Here is a 21176-nt window from a genome sequence, read left to right on the forward strand (position 1 = left end):
TTAATTGTTGCAGCTGTAAACGCTCGTGTCTGTTCCAACACTCAGCTCACGGTTCAGTGATTTTATCAACAAGAGCAAAGTAAAACCTGCGAGCAGAGCACAGACTCAACATGGAGCATATATAAATACATGTCTGCTGTTGGTAGATGGTTAATGGATTCATCATTACAGCTCCATCTGAATTTATCAATATCACACACATTTGTTATCAGGCGTAAACTTACAGCATCAAGTGATCAAGAAAGTGATCACATGATCAATAACGTGTGCTCACCCTCAAACAAACTGATAAAAACTGAGTCAGGGAGAAAACATCTGATGATTCAGTGTTCTGATTGGACCTCGCTGCCTCCTGTGATTCAGGACTTTCATTAACCTGCAGGTCAGATGTCATGTTGTCTTGTTGTCTCGTCTGTCAGGTGACGTACTCGGGCGGCAGCAAGTGTTTCAGCTGCACTTCAGCCTCAGAGAGAGACAAGTGGATGGAAAACCTGAGGAGGACGATTCAGCCCAACAAGGTGAGACACGTCTGTCCACGCACAGGAGGAGGTTCGATTCAGATGCAGCCGTGCTGACGGTCGGCTCAGAGTTGAGATCTGTGCGGCTGCAGCTAAAGATTATTTCTGATTTATCTGTTGATTATTGTCTCGATTGGTTGTTTGGTCGATGAAATGTCAGAAAATGGTGAAAATGACGATCAGACTCAAAAGTCTTGAAACCAGAAAATAGAAAACAGAATTATTGTCTTAAAAAACAACTCAAACTGATAAATCGATTATCAGGATAGCTGCTGATTTATTTAATAGTTGTAAGAGCAAACAAGAGCAAACTACAAACTCTGAGCAAAGACACTGAAAAGTGTAAGTTAACAATTTTAATTAAAGCAAAAATGTTTGTTTGTCAGAAACTTTGTGCTTTGATGAAAAATGATTCTTCAGCTGATCGGACTCATTAAACCTGTTGTTTGTGTTTCAGGACAACTGTCGGCGGGCGGAGAACCTGCTGCGCCTGTGGATCATCGAAGCCAAAGACCTGCCGCCTAAGAAGAAATATTTCTGCGAGCTGTGTCTGGACGACGTCCTGTTCGCCAGAACCACCAGCAAGACTCGCCACGACAGCCTGTTCTGGGGCGAGTACTTCGACTTCTCCAGCCTGCCCGCCATGCACAGCATCACCGTGCACATCTACCGCGACGTGGACAAGAAGAAGAAGAAGGACAAGAACAACTACGTGGGCCTGGTCAACATCCCGGTGTCGGGCGTGACGGGCCGGCAGTTCGTGGAGAAGTGGTACCCGGTCAGCACGCCGACCACCAGCAAGGCCAAAGGAGGCGGGCCGTCGATCCGTATCAAGTCCCGCTTCCAGACCATCTCCATCCTGCCCATGGAGCAGTACAAGGAGTTTGCTGAGTTCATCACCAACAACTACACCATGCTGTGCTCGGTGCTGGAGCCCGTCATCAGCGTCAAGAACAAGGAGGAGATGGCGTGCGCGCTCGTGCACATCCTGCAGAGCACCGGGAGGGCGAAGGTCAGAGCGCAACAGCCAATCAGACAGCTCATTAGCAGTCATTAGCTTTCTCTGACAGCTCAGATTGATACCACTCTCATGTCTGTGCAGTCAGTCTGAAGCTACAGGCAGCTGCTTAGCTTAGCATAAAGACTGGAAACAGCTAGCCTGGCTCTGTGAAAAGGTCAACCTCATGTTACCTGTACAGACCTGAGAGTGATAACAATCTTCTCACTCTGGACAACAAGAATAAAAATAATAAGTACTTCTAAAAACATTTCTTTTAAATACATGTTGATGTAAATATATGTAGATATTTTCCTCCTCGGTATGATTCATCTCAGTGTGAAGAGGAACAGCACAAATTATTAACCGCTTACTTAAAGACTTCACTAACACAGTGTCTCGGTGTTGACTCGAGGCTCGTTGGGTTGTGAGAAGAGACGGCTCGCAGTCAGTCAGCTGGTAGACGTAATGAAGATAATGAACTTTAACGAGCGTGTTTAATGAAAGTTGAGATAATAAAGGTCCGGTCAGCTCGGCAGAGATGAAACATGCCGTCTGCATCGCTGATCAACTTTGAACATCTGTCAGAATTATTCATCAAACCCAAACTGCTCCTCAGATCTGTTCTGTTCTGTAGTTCATCAAGTGTTCATGAAGTAACCAGCAGCTGAAATAAATAAATAAAACTAATGAAGATTAAAAGATGAAATACTTTGAATCCTGATCGTTCCACATTATGTGACAGTTACATCTCTGACTCTCAGTGGGCTGTCACACTCTCACCGCCTCCTCTTCCTCTTCCTCTTCCTCTTCCTCTTCAGGACTTCCTGACAGACCTGGTGATGTCAGAGGTGGACCGCTGTGCCGACCACGACGTCCTGATCTTCAGGGAGAACACGCTGGCTACCAAAGCCATCGAGGAATATCTGAAGCTGGTGGGGCAGAAATACCTGCACGACGCACTCGGTGAGTCTCATTCACACCTGTTTCACACCCATATACACACCCATATACACACCCGTATACACACCCGTATACACACCTGTAGACACACCTGTAGACACGTGTCACACCCGTATACACACCCGTATACACACCTGTAGACACATGTCCCGCCTGTAGACACACCAGTGTCACACCTGTAGACACACCTGTGTCACGCCTGTAGACACACCTGTGTCACACCTGTAGACACGCCTGTGTCACGCCTGTAGACACACCAGTGTCACACCTGTAGACACACCTGTGTCACACCTGTAGACACGCCTGTGTCACGCCTGTAGACACGCCTGTGTCACGCCTGTAGACACACCAGTGTCACACCTGTAGACACACCAGTGTCACGCCTGTAGACACACATGTGTCACGCCTGTAGACACATGTGTCACGCCTGTAGACACACCAGTGTCACGCCTGTAGACACACCAGTGTCACACCTGTAGACACACCAGGGTCACACCTGTAGACACACCAGGGTCACACCTGTAGACACACCTGTGTCACGCCTGTAGACACGCCTGTGTCACGCCTGTAGACACACCAGTGTCACACCTGTAGACACATGTGTCACGACTGTAGACACACCAGTGTCACGCCTGTAGACACACCTGTGTCACACCTGTAGACACACCAGGGTCACACCTGTAGACACACCAGGGTCACACCTGTAGACACATGTGTCACGCCTGTAGACACACCAGGGTCACACCTGTGATGCGTCACTGACTCGAACAGAAACCAAAAAGCATCAGTTTGTAAAGTAAATTCATGTGTAAAACGTAAACTAATAAAGTGATTCTGCTGATTGATTTCACAGAATGAAAGACGGTTTTTAAAGCAGCTGTTGCTGAACTGTGATGTTGGTTCTCACACCACAGACAGTGTTCACAGTTTGTCATCACGTCGATCCTGAATTAGATTAAAAGTGCAGAAAATCTTTATGGAGTTCTGAATGTTAAAATTAGAAAACATTATGTCTTTACTCTGCTGCATCATCTTCATCCTCCTCCTCCTCCTCGGAGTGATTCTGCTCAGTTTGTATCCTGAAACATTCAGAGATGCAACAAAAAGACTAAAATAGTTGAGGAAGTGTTGTGAACGTGACAGAAGCAGAACAGCCTCAGACCCAAGAGACCTGCTGTCAGCACCAACCAATAAACATCAGCCAGTTAAAGCCTCTCACACTATTATTAGCAGCAAAACTTCAGAGTTCAAACCACAAATCATTTATTTATAGGTTCACATCCCAAAATAGACAAAAACTTGTGAGGAGCGACTTCCTGCGGTGTGTTAGCTAACACAGCAGGTACTTTATTTTGACAGGCAGTTAGTGTCGTACGTGTTGGTCTGACTTTGAGCCACAGCAGAGATCCGTGTCGATCCACTCGTTAAAACTCAATGACGTGTCAAAGTGTAGAAATCCAGTTTCTCCGACAGGAAGTCAAATGACAGAAGAACGTTTATTTATTTATTCTGCTGTGTTCATAAAGTTTAATTATCACACAGGTGGGTTCAAAAGCCTGATATGCGTTAAATAAGTTGTATAAATATCCAAGACTGAGTGACCAGAGCCTCTAAAAGTGTCTTAAATGGCCTCAGTCAGCTGAGATACAGAGGCCGCTACAGTCACAGACTGATGTTAACGACTGGAAATGTCCCTGAAGTCAAGTTGAGTCATGGCCCTGTAGACTCGGAGGATTCTGATTGGCTGTCAGTATTTCTGTCGTTGTTCTGGAAATGATCCTGAAGATATCGTTCCCCGCTGTCGTCGTCGTCGTTACAGTGGTGGTGACTCCAGCATCCTGCAGTCTGTATAGTTGTTGTTGGTGTGAACGTCTTCACTCGTGTTGTTTTATGCCGAACACGAGGTTGAGAACTTGTACGTGATGTTGCACAACAGATACAGAGTGTGTTTAACACCTTCACCCACAGAAAACAGCCTCGATTATGAGAACAGACGATTTGATTTCACTTTATTGTGTGAATATTTTCAACACAACAGTCAACATGAAAACAGACTACAAACACATTTTCCATCAGATATCATGAAGCTGACCGTCTTTAATTAATGATGTCACAGGTCTGATGTGATATAACCTGTCTGTCTGTGTCTCTGTCTGTCTGTGTGTCTGTGTCTCTGTGTGTCTGTGTCTCTGTCTGTCTGTGTCTCTGTGTGTCTTTGTGTCTGTCTGTGTCTCCAGGTGAGTTCATTAAAGCTCTGTACGAGTCGGATGAGAACTGTGAGGTGGATCCCAGCCGCTGCTCCAGTGGAGATCTGGCTGAACATCAGAGCAACCTGAAGATGTGCTGTGAGCTCGCTTTCTGCAAGATCATCAACTCCTACTGGTACGACTGCAGAGCGAAGGAGTACTGAAGTATTCAGACCCTGTACTACAGTGAAAGTACTAATACCGCACTGTAAAAATACAAGTACAAGCCACGACCACATGAAGAACAAAATACAACTTGTGCATAAAAAAGGATCAGATGAATGTAAATAAATAGAAAATATACAAACAAGATAATTTGTTTTTGTTAAAATATTATTATATCGTTACATTTCCCACATATTGAGATCAATGTGTCCCCTAAAGATCCAGTGTGTAGTTTAGAGTCAGTAACACCAGAGTCCACTTCACATCTGCAGTTTGATTATTGATGAAGAGAAAACATAAAGATTCATATGAAGAGCTGCACCGTGTGAACGAGTCTGCCCCCTGCTGTCAGGAAGAGGCAACTACAGGACGGTCAGTGCTGTTGCTCAGTGTGTGAATGAAGCTGATCGATCCTGCAGTCCGTTTCATGTTGACCATCAGTGACATCACTTAACGTGAGGATCTGATTGGCTGACACAGCAGTGAGGTCATCAGCTCATCAGATTACAGAAGGACAAATTAAAATCAAGGAGCTGCTGATGAAGCGTCAATCATTCAAGCTGCTTTACTCTTAAAAGTCTTTTTGAGGATGAAATATTTAATTTTGTGATAATAAAGTTCACAATCAGACTGAATCCTTAAATTTCATTAATGAACTCATTAATAATGAGGTCATGATGGATCATAGGGGACAGTTAAAGAATAAATTCATGCATAACAATATTCACGTTAGCACGTTTTATGTTTTTCCTAGAAGGTCAAAATTAACCAACTCTTAATTTATTATTTATTTAATTGTTTACTTTATAATTCATTAATGTATTTGTTCGTTCATTAAGGGTTTTTAAATGACGTCATTAAAGGTGTTTTCAGGGTTCAGATCTCAGGCTGATTCAGACTGTTTGCTGTTTCGCTCTCTTCTGTTCCAACTTCAGATTTTCTTTTATTTCATATTTCAGTTTTTAACTTTGACTCTTAAATATGATGTTACATATTTTCCCTCCTTGTGTGGATGAGACTCAGTCGAGAAACAGAAGAAAAAGCGTGGTGATGTTTTGTTTTGTGAAGCAGTGAAGATCTTTCCTACAACACAAACTGAACCTCTGTCCTCTCGGACGTATTAAATGTCTTCAGAAGTCCTTAAGTGTTTCCTCTGCAGCAGCAGAAACCTGATCCTCCGCTCACTCCCTTCCCTCCCGTCTCCTCAGTGTGTTTCCTCGGGAGTTGAAGGAAGTGTTTGCGTCCTGGAAGCAGCAGTGCGTCGCTCGCGGCCACCAGCAGGACATCAGCAAGCGTCTGATCAGCGCCTCGCTCTTCCTGCGTTTCCTGTGTCCCGCCATCATGTCGCCGTCGCTCTTCAACCTGATGCAGGAGTATCCCGACGACCGCACGTCCCGGACGCTCACGCTCATCGCCAAAGTCATCCAGAACCTCGCCAACTTCACTAAGTGAGCATCTGTGAAATCTTTACTGTTCAGGACAATAAAACACACTTCTTTAACCTTCAAAGTCCAAAGCATTAAAGTCTCTGTGTGGTCTGCAGGTTTGGGAACAAAGAGGAGTACATGGCCTTTATGAACGACTTCCTGGAGCACGAGTGGGCGGGGATGATGCGTTTCCTGTCGGAGATCTCCAACCCGGAGACTCTGTCCAACACGCCGGGCTTCGAGGGCTACATCGACCTCGGCCGCGAGCTGTCCGTCCTGCACGCTCTGCTGTGGGAGGTCGTCTCTCAGCTCGACAAGGTGAGTGTGTGTGTGTGTGTGTGTGCAGTGATACTGACGCAGGACGCAGCTTCATGTTGCCATTAATGTGTCGATGAGAAGTTAAAGCTGAGAGAAATTCTGAATCTTAAAAATCTGAATTTTGGTGAGAAAAGTGACGTTTTCAACAGTTTAATAAACTGAAGATCCAGATGTCCAACGGCACCTAAACACAACATCTGTCCACAATGTACTTTGTAGAGTACTTGAGTAAAAAGTCTGAAATCTGATTGATGATAAAATAAATACATTTAAAAATGGCTCTGATGCAGCATATAATCTGTAAAGTAACTAGTAACTAAAGTAATCAAATACAGCATAGTGGAGTGGAAGTGTAAAGTAGCAGAAAATGGAAATACTCACCTGAAAATTGTGTACTTGAGTAAATGTACTTGGTTACATCCTGCCACTGCAGGTAATTAGCTGTTATTGGGGCGTGGTTTCACCTGTACTGATGTTTCCACATGTTTAGTTTGCAAAAATCCTCATAGGAAATAGAAAATGGAAATACTCGAGTAAAGTACAACTACTTGAGTAAATGTACTTAGTTACTCTGAGTGCTGTGTGTGTGAGAGATGATGTAACATGATTAAAGGTCACTTCCGCTCATTTAACCACATTAACGCTGCGTGGCTGAACCTCACAGCATGGCCTGAACTCCCCCCTCCTCCCCCTCCTTCCCCCCCAGCTGTGCTGTGCCTCACCCGTCTCACCTGTCGGAGCTCAGTCTCACCTGTCGGAGCTCAGTCTCACCTGTCGGAGCTCAGTCTCAGCATGGCTCTGCTCTGTGTGATGTGGTTCTGTTCAGTAGAAGCATGACGTTTTAGTTGGTTTCATTTTTGTTTCCATTAAGTTTCCCTCATGTTTTTGTCCCCCCTCCCTCCTCTTCCTCCTCCTCCTCCTCCCCCTCCCCCTCCTCCTCCTGCTCTTCACTTCCTGTCTGGCCGACTCTCTCTGTTGCCACCATGTTGGTTTCGCTCTCCCACCATCACCTCCACCACTGCATCCTGGTGCTATCATTCAAACCATCCACACACACAAACACACACAAACACACACACACACGGCAACTCCAGGGTGAAAATTCCTTCCTGCAGGCCACCGTAGCGAAGCTGGGCCCGCTGCCGAGGATTCTGGGTGACATCTCTCGCTGTCTGGCCGCTCCCACGCCCGTCCAGCAGCAGCTGCGGCGTTTCCAGGACCATAACTCCGCCCACAACATCAGCGGCAGCCTGTCGTCAGGGTTACAGCGAATCTTTGAGGACCCCGCCGACAGGTAACCAATCAGCTGACAGATCACACACAGAGCTACGGTCACATTAGTCTGCAACAGGAAGTGATGTCACAGCTCTATAAGGAGCTGAATTTAAAGTTCAGTCTGTGATCAGTAAACTCAGATGATCAATGATCTGATCAGATGATCACTGAGGAGAGTGTTGAGCTGTTTTGGGTTTAAGAGCCACTGATTCTTTTTTATTATTCTTATTTTTTTGTTATCATCATTATTATTATTGTTATTGTTATCAGTGTAACTGTTTGTGTTGTTGTTTATGTTCAGGCCACATGAAGCTGCAGTAAACAAACAGCACTTCTTATAAAAGTATTCAGAAATGTGTAAAATAAATATTCACTGTGGCCTGATGGTGGCGCTGACTGATCCATCATGACACTGCTGGATCCTACAGTCAGCAGTAACTAATATGTGCTGTGTAATCAGATTACAGACTCTTGATCCAGCTATTTACTGTGTGTGTGTGTGTGTGTGTGTGTGTGTGTGTGTGTGTGTGTGTGTATGTATGTATGTGTATGTGTATGTGTGTGTGTGTGTGTGTGTGTGTGCAGCCACTGTGAGGTCCGCAGCCTGCAGTCTCCGGTCAGTGAGCTGGGTTATGTTCGAGGCCAGCGCCCCCTGCTGGCTCAGCAGCATCCCTCCACCCACACCAGCTTCTCGGACCACGAGGAGCGAGACGGCGTGCTGCCCAACGGCCGCAGCATCTCTCTGGTGGACCTGCAGGACGCTCAGAGCCTGCACGGGCCCGTGGGGCCGCCGCCGCACCACGAGGCTCCGCCACGCCTGAGCAGGGCGGGCTCACAGGCTTCCATCGGACACGCCCCTCCGCCTCTGAACTACCCCCTCTCCAACCCTCTCACCCCCCAGCCGGCGCCACACCAGACCAAAGCGGCGCCCAGAGACGGTCAGCCGCAGAGCGCGCCGCAGGTGAGGCGGCCGCTGCACCCGTCGCTCAGCCAGCAGCGCAGCCTGCAGCCGCTGTCCTTCCAGAACCCCGTCTACCACCTGAGTAACCCCGCCCACAGCCTGTCCACACACTCCGCCCACTCGCTGCGGCACGACTCCAGCTCCGAGAACCTGAGCACCGAGAGCTCGCACAACAGCCACAGCAACTCCGACGACTTCGGCAGCCAGGTGGGGGTCAAAGGTCGGGTGGCGTCCAACAGCAGCCTGGACGAGCTGGGCAGCAGGCGGAGCACGCAGAGCGAGGAGTGTTCCACGCCGCGCCGACACGCTCTGCCAGACCTCCCGCCAGGCGCCGCTACGGCTGTCGCCATCCCCCGACAGAGCACGACGGCAGGCACCGCCCACATCGTCAAGGTGGAGCAGCAGAGCAGGGGAGGGGGCGGGGCCAGGACACCGCGCTCCCTCCCTCACAGCGCCTCACTACGCAGCAGCAGCAGCGCCAACACAGAGCCCACGCCCACCACCGCCCACGCCCCCCGCCAACCGTCCGCCTGCTCTGTGGAGAACGTGGCTCCGCCCCCAAGGAGCGCCTCCAAGCAGCCGCCACAGGTACAGCAGAAACACACCTGGACAGGAAGTTAATCATGTGTCACAAAACAGGACACATTCAAATTTAAACTTTATTAACAAGTTTCATGTTGTCAAATTTACAGCTTCCGTTTCTCTGTAAGCGTTTCATCGTCATGTCAGCGCAGGTGTGTGATGATGTCACTGGTTTGTGTTCAGGTGACGTCTCCGGTGGAGGCAGTTGCCGTGGCGATGTCTCCGGTGGAGAGGACGGCGGCCTGGGTGCTCAACAACGGCCAGTACGAGGAGGAGGAGGGAGGAGAGAGGAGCAGAGAGGAGGGCAGGAACACTGAGAAGGTACGGAGCACACGCACCTGGACAGGTGTTCACACACCTGGACGATGATGTCATTCTGTCGGTAGAAACGTCCTCAGTGTTTCTCAGCACTTAATTGATTTATTATGAATCAATAATGTTGGGAGTTGAAGTTAAAATAGCTCATTAATGTGTAATTAACCTCCCTCATTGTCACTGATGATATGGAGGACGAAAACTGCCAAAATACATTAATACAAATTAATATGAAGGTAAAAAAATAATTTAGTCACATTTTATTAATGCTACATTTGTTTTTTAAAATCATCTATGGTGCATTTAATAACATTAATTTACTTTTTTACATTTATTGATTTATTTTTGGCAGATTTTGTCCTCCACACATGTAAACAGTGTAGGCAGATAATTGACAGGAAGTTCAGTGGAGACTTTATTTATAACATCTTATACAGTTCAGAGCAGAGCGGCTTCACAAACCGTCTCCAGATAAAGAAACAAGTGGATGCACGTGTTCAGTGTTCTGATGTTTCCCGTCCTCCTCCAGTACGAGCTGGAGATCTCGCGGCTGAAGGAGCGTCTGCGGGTGTCGGGCCGGCGCCTGGAGGAGTACGAGCGGCGGCTGCTGGCTCAGGAGCAGCAGATGCAGAAGCTGCTGCTGGAGTACAAACATCGTCTGGAGGACAGCGAGGAGAGGCTGAGGAGGCAGCAGGAGGAGAAGGACAGCCAGATGAAGAGCATCATCTGCAGGTACAAACTCCACCCGTCTGGGCTGCACAGGCACTGAAACCAAACACATCCAACACGACTGCGGTGCCGTCAGTACTCCCGGTCCAAACACCCGGTTACTGTGTGAAACAAGATCAGTGTTTAACATTTTCTGAACATTTAAACGACAGTTTAAGAATATTTGATGCATTTTTGATCATATTTTAATATTTTTAAAATAATTATTTGTTGCTCTAAGTATTTATTTTGAATTATGAAGTTAACACTTTTTAACATTAAATTATAATTCTAACAAATGAAAAAGCCATATTTTCATAAACTAGTCCTGTTGTATGGAGGACTGAAACCGTCAAAAACAATTGAACCAATTAATAAATTAATATGCCATTAAATACACAAATACATTTAAATTAAATGTATACAGTTAATAAATTAATTTATACAATGTGAAACGTCTGTGGCAAGATTAGTAGAATAAACAGTTAAATGGGAGTGCTGTCCTTATTTATCTTTTTATAAAATGTGACGATATTTCTTTTAATTTACTTCTCCAATTATTTACCTTTGTATTAATTCCCTTATTTATTTAATTTACCATTTTATTAAATTATTAATTTTATAAATGTTAAATTTTTATTATTTAGAAGAATTCAGTGTTGAAATAAATACGTATAAATTTAATAAATGAATAAACAGAATGTGTAAAACATGGTAAGTGAAAGAGTGGAGGTAAATGTGCAGGCACATTTTATATATTAATTTATGCCGACATTTATTTTAGCAGTTTCAGGCCTCCATACACCAGGACTAGTTTGTGAAAATTACAATTAGTCCTGGTGTATGGAGGCCCTGAAACTGCCAAAATCAAACATATTATTATGTATTAAAATGTGACGAATTGATGTATTTATTATTTTGCAAAGTTAAAATACAAAATAAATGTGTAGATTTCTTTTTAATTAATTAATTAAATGGTAAATACAGAAATATCAATTTGTCACAGTTTGTAAATTAAGTTTATGCCGACATTTATTTTTAATAATTTTTTGATTTTGGCAGTTTCAGTCCTCCATACACAGGAAAAATGACGTTGAATTATTTAATCTTTTTTTTAAATTACTTACATCGTGTCAATATTCTGATCATCAAGTCATTATTTTATGTATTTGTTGTGAAATAAATATCTTTGAGTTTTTTACTGTTTTATCTCAAAATGCACAAAAACTAAATTCAGCCTGAAATTTTCTGAACAATAAATAAATTAAACAATTGGAGAAGCAAAGTGACAGAAACATGAATTTATGTCACATTAACAAATTAATGGCCACATTTATTTCTAATCACGTTTTGGATCTTTTAATGACGTATTGTATTTATTAATTATTATTTATGAATTTGGGTTTAGTCGGGTTCAGTCCTCCGTACCTGTTTCAGGTTTTCAATTAAAACTTAAAGCTGCAGATCAGATTTGTGATGATGGATTTGTGATGATTGATTTGTGATGATTGATTACCGTGTGTTCAGGCTGATGGCGGTGGAGGAGGAGTTGAAGCGGGACCATGCAGAGATGCAGGCGGTGATCGAAGCCAAACAGAAGATCATCGACGCTCAGGTACGACATCACACCTGTAACACACCTGTCACACAGAGACGACACCTGAGAGCCTGCTGGGAGTTTTACTCTTAAACATCATTAAGTCATTTTAATTTGGCCTTAATTTACACTTTCATTGGAAAAGTCAGGAGCAGCTGTCGTGTTGTTGAGGGGAAAGTAAAGATGCCCTGAAAATCTTTTCCTGTTGACGTTAGTTTTCACATTAGTGGATCTGTGGCGACCAAAAGGAAACTTTAACGAGTTAAATAATGAAGTAATTAAGTCTTTAATGACATCGATTAATCAGCGACTACAGGTTCAGGACAGTTTCCTAAACATCAGCAGCCGTCTGTTCTCATCGTCTCTCCACTGATTTCAGGTCAGTAACGGATGTGAAATAAACCAATCAGGCAAGTAGTGACTGAAGCCCCGCCCCCTAACCCCCCTCCACCCCCCCTCACGCTGGTTTTAGAAAAAAAACAAAAACAGAGTCAACGAGGAGCTTCAACACACCTGATCAGCCAATCACAGAGCAGATGGACTGCATGTTTCATGTTCAGTGACGTCTTAAATCTCTAAAAAATCAAATGGAGTTCTGTATGAGGATCTAGCTCCCGCTGCTGTTGGATGTTTCTAACATTCTGTCCACCCCGGTTCTGTCCGTGAGGGCAGACTAAGAGGATTCAGACAGAACCTGATCAATTAACTGTGATTAAGACACAATGAATCGTTAAACATGTGATGGTGATGTTAGATAATTAGTTGATTAAATGCTTTTATGTGTTTAGTAGTTAGTGATGACGTCACAGCAACTACAGCTGAACGTGAGGTTACAGGTTCTACTGGGTCAGTTCAGTAACAGGTTCTACTGGGTCAGTTCAGTTACAGGTTCTAGTGGGTCAGTTCAGTTACAGGTTCTACTGGGTCAGTTTAGTTACAGGTTCTACTGGGTCAGTTTAGTTACAGGTTCTACTGGGTCAGTTTAGTTACAGGTTCTACTGGGTCAGTTTAGTTACAGGTTCTACTGGGTCAGTTCAGTTACAGGTTCTAGCTGCTGGTGTGTTGAGCTCTGAGCTGCTTTCATTTCTGTTGGGCTGAACCCCCCCACCACCTCCACCACCTCCACCACCACCACCCAGAGCTTCCAGTTCACTGTGAGGCTGTTTAGACCTGAGTCCACCTGTCCTGAGTAATCTGATTACAGGTGTGCAGCTCTCAGTCCGTCTCTTCACTAACATGTTGTTCACTTCCTGCTCTGTAAACACCGCTGAGACGAACAGACACCGTGTTTCTACACAAAGACAAGTTTATAAAGTGTCTCCAACTCAACAACTCACTAAACTGACACATTTGTTAAGGGAGTCTGGGGACAAAGAAGTCGCCTATACTGGTTACTGGTTAGTGTGTTTGTAAAATGTGACATGTTTAGATCAATAAAATGTTTCTTCTTTCATAAATTGAGTGTAAATGGTGAAATCAGTGTAAACAGAGTGTTCAAACAGCTGCTACATGTTGGATACTTCTTTGTCCCCGTGGAGAAAGTCACCAGACTCCCTTAACAAATGTCTCAATTTAGTGAGTTAGGAGAAACTTTATAAACTTGTCTTTGTGTAGAAACCTGGTGTCTGTTCGTCTCAGTGGTGTTTATAGAGCAGGTAGTGAACAGACGGACTGAAGTGTACTGTAATCAGATTACTCAGGACAGATGTTTGGGTCTGAACAGGCTGTTTTCTTTTGAAGTGAGTCGTGGAGGTGACAGACGAGGTCACTCAGGTGCTTCAGTCTCACGTTTTCCTTCTTTTTGTTGGTTTCACTTTTTTGGCCTGTTTTGTTTTCGGCTGCTTTCAAACTTCAAACGTTCTGATGTTTTTCTGCTGTCGGGTCAAAAACACGTCACAACAGACTGAACGCCATCTTAACTCCTGTTAACCTGCTCATTGATCACGACGTCACACAGGAAGTATTGAGATAATGAGACTAAAGTCGCCTGCAGCACCTTTAAAATGACTTTCATGCTGTTTGGTACATTTTAGAGACTTTTCACCAGTTTGTGCCTTAATTTAACGTGACGCTATTTTCTAAGTTAAAGACATTTTTAACCCGTAGAAATTGTTTTAAATTATTAATACATGTTTCAGCCAGTTGTTCCTGTTCGGGTGAAGCTGGTGGACAAAAGTTTTGCAGGATAATTTTTTACGTTCCTTAATATTTTTTTCACAACAAGAAAACAGTTTTCAAAGTGTGAAACTTTCTTATCCACGAGGAAATGTTTCCGTCATGTGAAGCACTGAGAGACTTTATGTTTCACTGTTGTTTCACCTGATTTTTGTGTTGTAATCCTCGTGTTGGCCACACGAGGCCTCGGTGCTTCAGTGTTTTTCACACATGAAAAAGAAATCTTGTTTTTCTTTTTTTTGTTTTGTCTTTTGCAAAAAAAACAAAAAAAGCTTTGTCCAGCAGCTCTCGGTCATAAACGCAGGAGGGAAAAATCCAGACTGAAGATTATTGAACACTTTGCTGTAACCTGAGTATTAATTATTCCCTTAATTTAAACATTAAATACTTTGTCAGTTAAGGGAAACTAAATCATTGTGTGACCTTATTTTATTGTAACTATTATTTTATGAACCATTAAATTTGTTTTTAATAATTAAGGAGGTATTTTACATCTTTAACAAAACTTACCATGAATGTTTTCATGAGTTAATTCCTGATATTACTGTGTAACTTTTAATCCCTCAGGACCTCTTAATGTTTTACAGTTCATTCATTCATTTATTAATTTACTACTAATAAACACATTAATACCTCTAAGAATTAATTTTAAATTCAATATGCAGCTAAAAATATTTGAGTTCTGAAATAAAACAAAAACCTTCGTTACACATTAAACTCTGAAGTTCACGAGCGTCTAATTAATAAACATGTTTTTGTTCTTCTCACCTCACCTGTCGATCTTCACCTGTCGATCTTCACCTGTCGTTCTTCACCTGTCGATCTTCACCTGTCGATCATCAAAGAGATTTTTTTTAAACTTTGTGCTGCGACGTGTTTTTAACCCGACAGATCGTCACGACGCCTCGTCTTATTTCAAACCTGTCAGTCTGACTTCCTGTCCCGCCCCCCCCCTCTCTGTCCAATCAGGAGAAGCGGATCGGCTCCCTGGACGCGGCGAACTCGCGGCTGATGGCGGCGCTGACGCAGGTGAAGGAGCGCTACAGCACGCCGAACCTCCGCAACGGCCTGTCACCCACCAACCCCACCAAACTGTCCATCACTGAGAACGGAGAGTTCAAGAACAGCAGCTGCTGATTGGCCGAGCAGGACACGAGAGGCGGGGCTTAAACTCTCTAACCAACCCCACCCACTCAGCCCGCCTCCAGCTGCTGCCGTGACAACGAGAAGTCTGAATTTAAAGAGCGTCTATAAATACGAGTGTAAATACTGAAGGTTTGATCTGTTCAGTGTACAGAGTGTGTGTGTGTGTGTGTGTGTGTGTGTGTGTGTGTGTCACAGAAGCACAGTGAAGAAGAAACAAACCAAAAACTAAAAAAAACGCACTCGAGTTTTCTAACCGACTTTTTTAAGGTTTTTATTTCGATCTTCTGTTTTTTGTCGTCGAGGCTGAAAAACTTTGATTTGAGTTTCGAGTGGAGCTTTTGTTGTTGTTTTGTTTTTCTACCTGACGAGTTGTTTCTGGGTTTTAATTTATTCTCCGCCGTCGTCCCGCGTTGTTGCTGATCTACTGAACAGACTCCTGGAGGATCAGGGTCAAAGGTCACACCTGTCTGCTGTCCACATGTTGAGAATAAACGCTGCCTGAAAGTCTGTCGTCTCATTCTGTCAATAAATCTGTTAATTATCAATAAACTGTTTGGATCATTGAATCACGTCGTTGTAACATTAGAAACATCTGAAGACGTTAAAAATGTGATTTAATATGAAAATCATCGTTTGTTGCAGCACTGAAAGGTTTAAAGTTTCACAGCTGATTCAGTTATTTTAACTTATGTTCATATGATCGTCACGTTTCAGACGATCGCTCCACGTCTCTGCTCGTGTTACTGAGGGTGACGTGGCAGCAGCTCACCTGGAGACGAGATGCAGTGGAGCTCGCTGCAGCTGAACGTCCAACGAGTTCTTTGTCAGGATCAGTTTTAAACTGCAGACCTGAAGAACAAAATACAGACGCGATGTTAGTGTTTGAGCTGTTGGCGCCTCCTGCAGGCTGCAGCGTTCATCACAGCCACAATGTGAACGACTAAAGCTCGGCAGCATCAGTAGTTTGTGGTGTTGGATGCAGCAGGACGGCACAGATTCGTTCATGGAGACAAAACGTCTCCATGAACGAACGAACAACACAGGAGGGTCAACTCTGCTCCACTGACGTCTGCAGGACAGTTTGATCACCGGGAACAAAATGATTTCATGACGACATGTTTTCTCTTCATGTGAGAAACTCAGAGGGAAAAAATTCACAAGAGGAAAAAAACTATTTTCACTCGGCTCCACGTGAAGAAAAACTATTTTCTCATGAAACATTTATCAGTTTGTTCCACACGACAAAAAAATGTCTCTTAAAAAACCCAAACCATCGTGTATGTGGAGCCGAGTGGGAAAAATCATTTCACAAAGAAAACGTGTCGCTCGCTCAGTTCGACACGTGGAAAGAAAAACACTTTATTTCACTGTTGAAAATCTTTTGTTTTTTAGGATTTAGAAAATGGATCAAGAAGATAAATAAATTAATTCTCACTTGGCCCTCAGGGCTTCCGTACTATTGACTTATTAATGAAGCCATTTATTTGTTTTGATTTTGGCAGCATCAGTCCTCCGTACCTCATTCACACATGGCGATGGGGGATTATCATGGCAAATGGTTTTTTCCGGCAGTTTCAGGTCACAAACAGTGTCGTGTGTATTTGAGTCTCACGGATCCATTTTCTAAACTCCAAACTATTTTTTTTTTTTCATGTTTGTAGCAGTGAAATAAATGTTTTGTCCACGTGACAATAACTTTTCTGTGTGGAGCAGAGTGGTAAAACATCTGGAAAGATTTTTTCTGTTTGTTTTTTTCTCTTTTCTACGACGCGTGAAAACAAAACTCTTGTGAAAACATGTTATTCACTTGGTTCAGCACATGAACACCAGAAACATTTTCTGGTGAAGTTTTGTGCTTTAACACCAAACTACAGCGTTGGCACGATACTTTTAGAAAGTAATTAGTTATAGTTACTAGTTATTTCTCCCAAAAAGTTACTGAGTTAGTAACTGAATTACTCCACTATAAAAGTAACTAGTTACCAGGGAAAGTAACTGTTGCGTTACTCTTTCTTTAAGTTTAAATATGTGGAAGAAGTTGGATTTTTTTCTCAGCGTGTCGCAGCCGGCTGCAGTGGAGCTGCCTCAGGTGTGCGACCTGCACGGCCTTCAGTACACTGCACCTCAGACCACACCTGCGGGACGAACTACTGCAACTACTTTCTTCAGCACAAATACACAGTGTACTCTCTGTACATGCTGTACTGTTCAGGCATTTTCTTAACAACAGTACACAGTTTAAATACGGAGAGCTTTAACTCTCGCTGAGACGCTTCATGAGGTCACAGGTCACAGGTGTTCACAGGTGTTCACAGCGGACGTGGACGAACATTCGCTCTGAGACAAAATGTCGCTTCACATGTGCGTTCCTGTCTTTTACCTCAAGGACATTAAAGTAGTGTGTACTTCTACACAACTGTCCCTGCGGACTCACTGCTGCAGCTGACCTGTGTGTAAACTGAGCACTGCCTCTGATTGGCTGGCGAACTCTTATCTACCTTAGCCAATCATCAGCCCGTATGCGGTTGTCCCGCCCCTCCCCCCTCAGCTCTGCAGCTCCTGTGGCTGAGAGCCAATCAGACAGCAGCGTCAACGAGCCGTAACGGTGACGGCGTTGTAACGATGGAAATAGTAATCAGATTACCCGTTACTGAAAAAGGTAACGCCGTGTATTTTAACGCCGTCACTGAAATGAGATTTGACTTTAATACAACAAACTACACTTAACTGACTTATTGAAAAATATCTAGTTATTGATTTTTAAATCCCAGATTACTGACACATGCAGTACAAGCATTTCGGCTAAGCTAACTAGCTAGCTAATTAGCTAGCTGGGCTAGTTAGCTAGCTAGTTAGCCAAACAATGAGCACGTTAGCTGACAGACAGCAGTTACCTGAGCAGCTCCTTCAGTCTGCAGGTCAGCTGAGCTCCGTGTTGTCTTCTTCTTCACCTGTTTGTTTGTTTGTTTGTTTGTTTGAAGATAAAATCTCCATTAACAGTCCTGAGAGCGTGACACGCACACACACACACACACAGCTGCACAGCGGCTCACTGATTGAATCACCTGGTTTGTTTGTTTGTGTTTGTTTGTTTGTTTGTTTAATTAATTATTTAAACTATTTTATATTAAAAACGAGCCTCATCTGAATTCAGAGCAAATAAAACAAGATACATAAAGTAAATAAATAAAGTAAATAAATAAATAATCCTTCACGTCATCTGTTGAAAGACAGCAGCTGTATTCAGATTACCACACATTAAACTGTAACGGATTACAGTTACTCATTGTATTTTAATACGTAACGCCGCGTGATACTTCATCAAAGTACAAAATACTTTAGATGTTTAATTGCTATGAAGTAATACACTCAAGTTAAAGTAGAAATACTGCAGTATAAAACTTCATTACAAGTACTTCAGTAAAAGTATGAAGGCACCTCAAAGTACTCGATTACAAGCTGTTCAGAAGGCTCCATCCGGGTACACAGTAATCTACGTTAGTGCGCATGCGTGCAGGTGGCGCAGCCTGTCACTTCTGTTTCCATCTTTCTTCTTCTCTCGCGTCACTTGTCACGTGATCACAGCGCAGGGATCAATAAAGTTACTGATCTGATTAATAAAGTATGAAAATCAGAACATTTCATAAAAGTACTCAGAACTTTTACTTCAGTTACAGTAGAAATACTCTACTGCAGTAAACGTACAAAGTATCAAGTATCATCAAATTATACTTAAAGTACTGAAAGTAAAAGTACTCATACAGAATATTATAATTACTGATTTAATGTTGCAGCAGATCAATTTAATGACTTTATGTTCTGATTGTGAATCAATAGTTTGATTTTCCTGTAAAAATATCCAACAGTCGTACTCGAGTAGAAGTATTGAAGTATCTGATGTTAAATGTACTTAAGTACCAAAGTATCAGTAAAGTAACTGATCATGTAGTTACATGTTTGTATAAACTGAGTCAGCTGATCGTCACCGTCAGTTTTTATCTGACTGATGAGAAAATACATTCATTTAAAAATGTAATCTGTAAAGTAACTAGTAACTAAAGTAATCACATGGTGGTGGAGTGGAAAATGGAAATACTCAAGTAAAGTACAAGTACCTCAACACTGTACTTCAGCACTTGAATAATGTACTCAGTTACATTCCACCGCTGACAGTAACTCATGAACAGGAGTTATTGATCGATCGTTTATTAAAATCTATAAACGTTTTAATAATCTGGATCATTTTGTGTTTAGAGTCTCGTCACTGGCTGAGGGATGAACTGTGGCTCAGCAGGTCGTCATCAGTCACAGGTTGATGGTTCGATTCCCGGCTCACACATTAATGTGCAGGTAGTTTGAACACTGTCGATCAATAACGACTGTTAATAAAGTTCCAGTCCGAAGACTTTCAGCAGGTTACAGCAGATCAATGACTTCCTGTGGCCCTCGGTCCGCTGCTCACCTGTCGATCCACAGGTGAACAAGCGCTTTGACTCAAACCTCCAGCAGACCTGAGAAGACCGGCTGCTGCTGGTTCCGTCCGAGTGGACCAGAAACTAACCGGACCGGTTTGTAACCAGCGCCGTGGTCAAATACTCTCTTTAACTGCAGACGAGGATCTGATCTGCAGTCGATCAGTGATTGATCGCAGACTCAGACTCAGCTTCAGACTCAGCTTCAGACTCAGCTTTAGATTCAGATTTAGACTCAGCTTCAGATTTAGACTCAGCTTCAGCCTCAGCTTTAGATTCAGCTTCAGCCTTAGATTCAGATTTAGACTCAGCCTCAGACTCAGCTTTAGATTCAGCTTCAGACTCATTTAGACTCAGATTTAGACTCAGTGTTAGACTCAGCTTCAGCCTCAGCTTTAGATTCAGATTTAGACTCAGCTTCAGCCTCAGCTTTAGATTCAGCTTTAGACTCAGCCTCAGACTCAGCTTTAGATTCAGCTTCAGCCTCAGCTTCAGATTTAGACTCAGCTTCAGCTTCAGACTCAGCCTCAGCTTTAGACTCTGGAGGACCAAACGCCTGTGAACAACAGCAGCAGCAGAAGAAGAGAGCGGTGCAGCACTTCCTGTTTTCTTGTTAAGTTTTTATTATGCTTAAAAAAGAAAATTAAAGACAGAGGAGGTGGTGATCAAAGAAAAAGAAAAATATATATTCATATTCAAATATCTTTATACTTTTCTATTCATATATGATTAACAATGCAAAGAAAATAACTCCCGTAGTAGTAGTGCTTAAGTAAAGTTCAATATAGACTTTATTATAACAAAATAGGCAGTTTACCGAGGGTTAAATATCTGAACTCTCATTTACAATAATCGTCTGCGTGTTTGGACACCTGTCCACACCTGTCCACACCTGTCCACACCTGGAGGCGGCAGCTCGTCTCCATCTTTTCATGTAAGACACTGACGACGCCGACGGGACGTCTGACGGGGTTCTGACTCGCCTGACAGGGTTCTGACCCGCCTGACGGGGTTCTGACTCGCCTGACGGGGTTCTGACTCGCCTGACGGGGTTCTGACCCGTCTGACGGGGTTCTGACCCGCCTGACGGGGTTCTGACTCGCCTGACGGGGTTCTGACTCGCCTGACGGGGTTCTGACCCGCCTGACGGGGTTCGGGTTCTGACTGGCGCCGCTCAACAGACACACAATGATAAATGAGTCAGATCAGCTGAGATGTGTGAAGATGATTCAAATGAAAAGTCGATGTCTCGTTTTCTTTCTTCTTCATTAAACTGATGATTTCACCAAAGAACAAACAAGAAGCCGCCTC

At 43.5% G+C, this 21176-nt stretch overlaps 1 protein-coding gene and 1 long non-coding RNA gene across 6 annotated transcripts in view; one reads left to right on the forward strand and one right to left on the reverse strand.

Annotated features, from left to right (window-relative positions):
- rasal2 (RAS protein activator like 2) overlaps window positions 1–15900 on the forward strand; it is a 73691-nt gene extending 57791 nt beyond the window's left edge. For 3 of the 4 annotated variants that reach the window (XM_084368396.1, XM_084368399.1, XM_084368398.1), the window contains 12 exons: window positions 420–518; window positions 976–1530; window positions 2337–2481; window positions 4716–4860; window positions 6098–6337; window positions 6433–6634; window positions 7729–7928; window positions 8495–9458; window positions 9636–9773; window positions 10297–10499; window positions 12003–12090; window positions 15217–15900. In XM_084368396.1, coding sequence (XP_084224522.1) covers window positions 420–518; window positions 976–1530; window positions 2337–2481; window positions 4716–4860; window positions 6098–6337; window positions 6433–6634; window positions 7729–7928; window positions 8495–9458; window positions 9636–9773; window positions 10297–10499; window positions 12003–12090; window positions 15217–15384 — 3147 coding nt within the window. In that variant the 3' untranslated portion in view covers window positions 15385–15900. The remainder of the gene's footprint in view (window positions 1–419; window positions 519–975; window positions 1531–2336; window positions 2482–4715; window positions 4861–6097; window positions 6338–6432; window positions 6635–7728; window positions 7929–8494; window positions 9459–9635; window positions 9774–10296; window positions 10500–12002; window positions 12091–15216) is intronic. The other variant, XM_084368397.1, reaches the window with a different exon arrangement.
- On the reverse strand, window positions 10509–18423 carry LOC311266186. 2 transcript variants are annotated; one of them, XR_014623669.1, is made up of 5 exons: window positions 18288–18423; window positions 16163–16242; window positions 15021–15076; window positions 11992–12115; window positions 10509–10597 (listed from the first exon to the last, which is right to left on the reverse strand). It is a non-coding gene; the product is annotated as an uncharacterized lncRNA (long non-coding RNA). The 2 variants fall into 2 exon arrangements; XR_014623670.1 differs by having other exon boundaries at window positions 15016–15076.
- Between the last annotated feature and the right edge of the window lie 2753 nt (window positions 18424–21176).

Source organism: Pagrus pagrus (assembly GCF_965226575.1).
Source record: "Pagrus pagrus genome assembly, chromosome: 12".
Taxonomy (NCBI): domain Eukaryota; kingdom Metazoa; phylum Chordata; class Actinopteri; order Spariformes; family Sparidae; genus Pagrus; species Pagrus pagrus.